Source organism: Pan troglodytes, chromosome 20 (assembly GCF_028858775.2).
Source record: "Pan troglodytes isolate AG18354 chromosome 20, NHGRI_mPanTro3-v2.0_pri, whole genome shotgun sequence".
NCBI classification, from domain to species: Eukaryota; Metazoa; Chordata; class Mammalia; order Primates; family Hominidae; genus Pan; species Pan troglodytes.
In genome coordinates, this window is record NC_072418.2 from 11,596,686 (window position 1) to 11,603,652 (window position 6,967).

At 45.3% G+C, this 6,967-nt stretch overlaps 1 protein-coding gene across 7 annotated transcripts; it reads left to right on the top strand.

Annotated features, from left to right (window-relative positions):
* The first annotated feature begins 3,268 nt into the window (after positions 1-3,268).
* On the top strand, positions 3,269-6,967 carry MBD3L1 (methyl-CpG binding domain protein 3 like 1). Of its 7 annotated transcripts, none has more exons than XM_003953345.5 (3): positions 3,269-3,357; positions 4,555-4,639; positions 6,308-6,967. In XM_003953345.5, exons 2-3 carry the CDS (start codon positions 4,637-4,639, stop codon positions 6,911-6,913), a joined length of 609 nt encoding a protein of 202 aa, XP_003953394.1. In that variant the 5' UTR covers positions 3,269-3,357; positions 4,555-4,636; the 3' UTR covers positions 6,914-6,967. The 7 variants fall into 7 exon arrangements, with proteins under 7 accessions (XP_003953394.1, XP_063656586.1, XP_009432850.1 ...); XM_063800516.1 differs by having other exon boundaries at positions 4,555-4,623; XM_009434575.4 differs by having other exon boundaries at positions 3,273-3,357; positions 4,552-4,639.

The window sequence follows — 6,967 nt, forward strand, 5'->3', positions numbered from 1 at the left end:
AAAATGCAAGTTCTCTTCTTCCTCTTCCTCCTCCTCCTTGTCCTCCTCCTTCTTCTTTCTTCTTTCCTCCTCCTCCTTCTTCTCTTCCTTTTCCTCCTCCTCCTCCCCTCTCCTCCTCCTCTTTTCTTCTTTTTTCTTTTTTTCTGGAGACAGGATCTTGCTTTGTCACCCAGGCTGGAGTGCAGTGGTGCAAACATGGCTCATTGCAGCCTCGACCTCCTGGGCTCAAGTCATTCTCCCTCCTCAGCTTCCCGAGTAGCTGGGACTGCAGGCGTGCACCACCACGCCCAGCTAGTTTTTGTATTTTTTATAGAGACAGGGACTCGCCACACCACAGAGGCTAGTCTCGAACTCCTGAGCGCAAGCAATCCCTTTGCCTTGGCTGCCCAAAGTGCTGGGATTTTAGGCATGACCCCATCGTATCCAGCTTAAGTGTATCTTAATTTTCCACACCATCACATTATTAAATGGCAAAACAAACTGGGGATAAATAATTGTAAAAATCTATGACATGTGGGCTCATATCATTATTACATAAAGAATATTTTGGATAAATAAGCAAAAGATGAACAAGCCAGTAAAAACATCATCAAAGACAAAGGCTATGAACCACACACTCCTTTACAAATACATACAACTGCCCAATACTCTAATTAGCAAAGAGGCATAAATTAAAATAATGGCATTATGTTTGTGCCTCTCAAGTAATGCAAAACATTTTAAATGGCCAGTTTGTCAAGACATGAAGAAATGAATGACCTCGCCCTCTGCTAGCAGCATTGATAAGTACCAGTTTCTTAGCAGGTACTTGGTAACATATACCCAAAGCTGTACGAATGTGCATATTTATCAACCCAGCAATTTTACAATGATCTAAATCAGAGAATGTTTGAACCTTGTTAAAAAGGATTGATCATCTACCTCCTATTTAATATGACAGAAGATTAGTAACAATGGCAAAATAAGTACTGGTGTAGCCGTATGAAATGACATTCATGGGCCTTAAAACAACAATGTCAATGTACATTTAGTTATATTAAATTACAGTCAGGATATATTGTTAGATGTGAGAAGCTGGCTGCGGAATGAAGTCGGCAGTGTGTATCCATGTTGTAACCCACAAAGTCTAGGAATATAAAATTCCAGGGCTTGACAACCACATAATGCCTGGACCCTTTCTGCCTCGAATGGGGGTGGCTAGAAACTTCTCTGGCTGGAGGGCAGAAGGCAGAGTGCAAAGTTTTGCCTCAAGCCTTGTGACAGGGATAAAGACCCTTACCCTTCACACTGGCCTCATGGACAAGACAAATTCTTGCTTTCCCCACAGAGTACCTGAGATCTGAGGATACTTTATACTCTGATAGTCACTTCCGGCTACCCTAATTCTGCTAGAGTAAAAACAACTAGTACCTTCCACCTAACCAGATGACGCATAAAATAATTGCTACGAAATATTTCATTTCATATTTTGGTTAGTAAGGAAGAGAAGGAGGTAAAGAAACTTGAAGTGAAACAACTGGAAGGGACCAAGATGGAGCAGGCAGAGTTCCTTATACACAGGAGACAGCAAGGCTGAAATTCTACCCAGAAGATCAGCAGCCCTGGCCAGGCACGGTGGCTCATGCCTGTAATCCCAGCACTTTGGGAGGCCGAGGCGGGCGGATCATGACGTCAAGAGATCGAGACCATCCTGGATAACATGGTGAAACCCCGTCTCTACTAAAAATACAAAAAATTAGCTGGGCATGGTGGTGCACACCTGTAGTCCCAGCTACTCAGGAGGCTGAGGCAGGAGAATCGCTTGAACCCAGGAGGCAGAGGTTGCAGTGAGCCGAGATCGCATCATTGCACTGCACTCCAGCCTGGGCGACAGAGCAAGACTCCATCTCAAAAAAAAAAAAAAAAAAAAAAAAAAGATCAGCAGCCCCACTATCACCTTCCTCCAGGGCAAGGCCACCTGTGGAAATGACAGGTGTCAAATAATCCCCAAAGGAATTGCTAAGGATGGAGATGTCCCATGGAAACAAACTGCATATTGCCTAACCCTCTCCCGAGGACATGGATATATTGAGATAGTAAATGTTTTGAAGGCTATACAACTCTGCAAACAACCAAGCATGCACAGAACACAGGCTGTCTGGTGATAACTCCTAGATAAGCACCAATATAGCACCTCAGCCACAGATGGCATGCCACACACAATGAATTCTAAAAGTCTTTTAACCTGCGATAGCCAACATATTCTCATTTGTGCATGCAATCAATGTAAAAATTATTGAGACATTTTAGGTGCGACTGGCTGGGGCTGGCATTGTTGGTGGTAAAATAATTTCCCAAGACAGTCGTAGGTAAAGAAAGACAGATTTATTAGAGAAGATATGAAGATAGGTTGCAAGGATGCAACAGGCAGCACAGAAGAGAAGGGGCCATTTGCAAAGAGGCAGAGGTTGGAGGGGATTTTATAGGGTCGTGCTGGAGGCGGCTATGGGCACGTGAGGTGTGCAGATAAGGTCGTGTTGCTGGGACTATGTGCAGACCGAGGTCTTTTGGAACAGAATGTCATGCCAGTGGGTTGTTTGCAGTTAGCCATCTCTCAGAACAATTGTTCTCCCCCAACCAGGGGCCCTTTCCTTGTTGTTGGTTACTTATCTTATTAGGACTCCACATGAGACCTTTTAAATGATTTTTGTTTTTTGTAATGAGTTCCAGAAATCCAGTTCGTACTTTCCACTGATGGCACATCTCAATTTGCGAGTTGAATGTTATCAGATGTACTTGCCCCGTATTTAGATTTTCTTTTTTTTCTTTTCTTTTCTTTTTTTTTTTTTTTTTTTTTTGAGACAGAGTCTCGCACTGTCGCCCAGGCTGGAGTGCAGTGGCGCCATCTCGGCTCACTGCAAGCTCCGCCTCCCAGGTTCACACCATTCTCCTGCCTCAGCCTCCTGAGTAGCTGGGATACAGGTGTGCGCCACCACACCCACCTGTATTAATATTATGGCTAATATTTTGTATTTTTAGTAGAGATGGAGTTTCACTGTGTTAGCCAGGATGGTCTCAATCTCCTGACCTCGTGATCTGCCCGCCTCGGCCTCCCAAAGTGCTGGGATTACAGGTGTGAGCCACCGTGCCTGGCCATATTTAGATTTTCTAGGGTTCACAGCTGTAAAGTAAGATTCACATGTCCAGGTTGTTCGAAGCATACTTCAAAGCTTTCCACTTCAAGAGTCATGTCAGATGAATAATGAGAATTCCTTTGGGATCTAACAACAAAGGGGTCATTGTGGCCTTAGCAACAGAAGCCGCTGAGAACGGTGAAGGAAAACAGAAGTTTGGGGTGGCCTGAGGACTTAGCTGGAGGTGAGGAGATAGAAGACATAGATGTAGATGATCTTTTCTCAGTGGTTCATAGCTAAGGGGAAGGGATAGACAGTAGTGGTGAAGGAGGGGGTCCCAGGAAGTTTAGGAGAGGAGTGTCTGTGTAGCTAGGAGAAACTTGAACATGTTTAAATGCCGAAGAAGGGATTCAGTAGAAAAACAGAAGTTAAAGATATGGGGGCATCTGTAATCCCAGCACTTTGGGAGGTTGAGGCGGGCAGATCATGAGGTCGGGAGTTCGAGGCCACTCTGGCCAACATGGCGAAACCCCATCTCTACTAAAAATACCAAAAAATTAGCCGGACATAGAGGTGTGTGCCTGTAATCCCAGCTACTTGGGAGGCTGAGGCAAGATAATTGCTTGAACCCAGGCAGCGGAGTTTGCAGTGAGCCCAGATCATCCCACTGTACTCCAGCCTGGGCTATAGAGCGGGACTCCGTCTCAAAAAAACAACAACAACAACAAAAAACAGATGATACAAAGGTTACATTGCAATATTGGAAGCATAAAATTAACAAAAAGGAAGAAGGAATGAGGCTCAGATCACTCTTGGTGGTTAAAGGAAATATATTTATGTATTTATGAGACAAGGTCTTGCTCTGTTGCCAAGGCTAGAGTACAGTGGCCTGATTGCCGCTCACTGCAACCTCGACCTCCTGGGCTCAAGCTATCCTCTTCACTCGGCCTCCCTCACTCAGCTGGGACCTCAGACATGTATCATCACCCCCAGCTAACTTTTTAATTTTTAGTAGAGATGGGGGTCTCCCTACGTTGCCCTGACTGGTCTCAAACTCCTGTGTTCAAGTGGCCCTCCCGCCTCAGCCTACCAAAGTGCTGGGATTAGATGTGTGAGCCACCATGCCTGGCAGGAAATCTCTTTAAATACAATTAAAGGAAATTTGGAAACATTCAATGCTTATCAGGGATATTTGCAGATGTGGCAACTAACGTCTTTGGGAACCATCAGGTAAGTTAAGGAGAATTAAATATCTATGAGGAAAAAAGAAAGCTGGAGAAAATTTTGCAACAGGTTTTGGGGAAAATCAAGGAGTAAACATGACAGTGCATACACAGAAAATAAAGTTTCTACGCATGATGGATTCTTCCCAGTTGATGGAGAATATTTTGTATTTATAGTGGCACTAAGACGTCATGTCACGTGATTCTTTTTTCAGCAGTGATCATATGACGGCAGTAGCCATGGCGTCACAGAGAACAGGGACCTTCCAAGTTTGAAGTTTTACAAGGCAGGTATGATAAATGGTAAGGAATTTTGGATTAATCTAAATGAAATTTTTTTTTTTTTTTTTTTTTAGACAGGGTCTCATTCTGTTGCTCAGGCTGGAGTGCAATGACGTGATCTCTGCTCACTGCAACCTCCACCTCCTGGGTTCAAGTGATTCTCCCACCTCAGCCTTCCGAGTAGCTGGGACTACAGGTGTGTGCCACCACACCCAGCTAATTTTTTTTTTTTTTTTTTGGTAGGGATGGGGTTTCACCATGTTGGCCAGCCAGCCTGGTCTTGAACTCCTGGCCTCAAGTGATCCACCCACCTCGGCCTCCCAAAGTGCTGAGATTACAGGCGTGGAGCCACCGTGCCCAGCCTCTAAGGGAAATATTGAGGTCGCAGACCACAGAATCCAAGAGTGCTAGGAATCAGAGGAGAGAGAGGAAGGTGAAGATACGGAGGTCCGGAGTAATTCAAATACCCAAATCACAGATACTTGTTCCTCAAGGTATGTTCATCAAGAACAAGTATCTATGGTATAGGCATTTGAATTAAAAAACCTGGAAATCAGAAATTTATAGTGGGTGAATAAGTTTTCCGATTTATTTATTTATTTGTTTTGAGACAGTCTCGCTCTGTTACCCAGACTGGAGTGCAGTGGTGCGATCTCGGCTCACTGCAACCTCCAGCTCCCGGGTTCAAGCTATTCTCCTGCCTCAGCCTCCCGAGTAGCTGGGATTACAGGTGCCCGCCACCATGCCTAGCTAATTTTTGTATTTTTTGTAGAGATGGGGTTTCACCATGTTGGCCAGGCTGGTCTTGAACTCCTGACCTCAAGCGATTCGCCTGCCTTGGCCTCCCAAAGTGCTGGGATTACAGATGTAAGCCACTGTGCTGGGCCAGAATTATTTATTTTTGAGCATGGCTGTTTGGGTTGCTGAAAATGTCTGGGGTGTGGGATTAAGGCTCGAAGAGCAGAGCAGTTGATAATTTCATTATTGACTTACAAGCTGCAGGAACTGTGCAAACCAAGAGGTCAATGTGTTAACCAGATGAATAGTCAAGTAATGCATAAGAATGGCAGGATTTGGGCTGGGCACGGTCGCCCATGCCTGTAATCCCAGCACTTTGGGAGGTCGAGGGTGGGTGGATCACTTGAGTTCAGGAGTTCCAGACCAGCCTGGACAATATGGTGAAACCTCGTCTCTACAAAAACCACAAACAGCCAGGCATGGTGATGCAAGCCTGTAGTCCCAGCTACGTGGGAGGTTCAGGTGGGTGGATCACTTGAGCCTGGGGAGGTAAAGGCTGCAGTGAGCTGTGATTGCACCACTGCACTCCAGCCTGAGTGACGGAGTGGGACAAAAAAAAAAAAAAAAAGGCAAGATTTGAGATTTAGAAAAAGACTGTCATATTTGTCATGAGAGGGAGTATCAGGACTTGAGTATTTAAGAGTGACAAGGGCAGAAAGAGAATAAAATAGTACTCAAACAAGGAGGGGGTTTGCAGGATGATGAAGGAGATTTTGACCTTGAACTTTCTGTGCTTGACTCAAATCTGCCTGATGATGTCCCAGGAAGCAGGTCAGACCTATCCCCAGAGGGAGAGAGGAAGGATGAAAGTCCAGAACAGCTGAGATCCTTGTCCTGAGAAGGCAGGCTTCATTGATCAATTTGACCCCGTTTCATGATTTATTTTAACAGTGTAAGAGGAAAAGAAGTGTGATGGCCAAGAGTTCACAGAGGAAGCAACGTGACTGTGCAAACCAATGCAAATCAAATCCTGGCTTGAGCACCTCAATCCCTCTGAGAATGTCCAGTTACACATTCAAGAGGCCAGTAACGAGAATTACACCCCATCCTGGCAATGAGGTCAGATACCATCAATGGGAGGAGAGCTTGGAGAAGCCTCAGCAGGTCTGCTGGCAGAGGAGACTGCAGGGACTCCAGGCTTACAGCAGTGCAGGAGAACTTTTAAGCACTTTAGATCTTGCCAATACCTTGCAAAAACTTGTCCCTAGTTACACAGGTGGATCTCTGCTGGAGGATCTTGCCAGTGGTCTGGAGCACTCCTGCCCCATGCCCCACCTTGCCTGCTCTTCAGATGCGGTGGAGATAATTCCTGGAGAGGGAGTGGGTATCTCGCAGCTCCTCTGCAAACAATTTCTGGTCACTGAGGAAGATATCAGGAAACAGGAAGGGAAAGTGAAGACAGTCAGAGAGAGACTCGCAATAGCACTGATTGCGGATGGACTCGCTAATGAGGCAGAGAAAGTGAGAGACCAAGAAGGCTGTCCTGAAAAACGCTAAGAAAAAAAGGGAAGATAGTGCAGATGAAATAAAGTGTAATCCTTTATTAACATC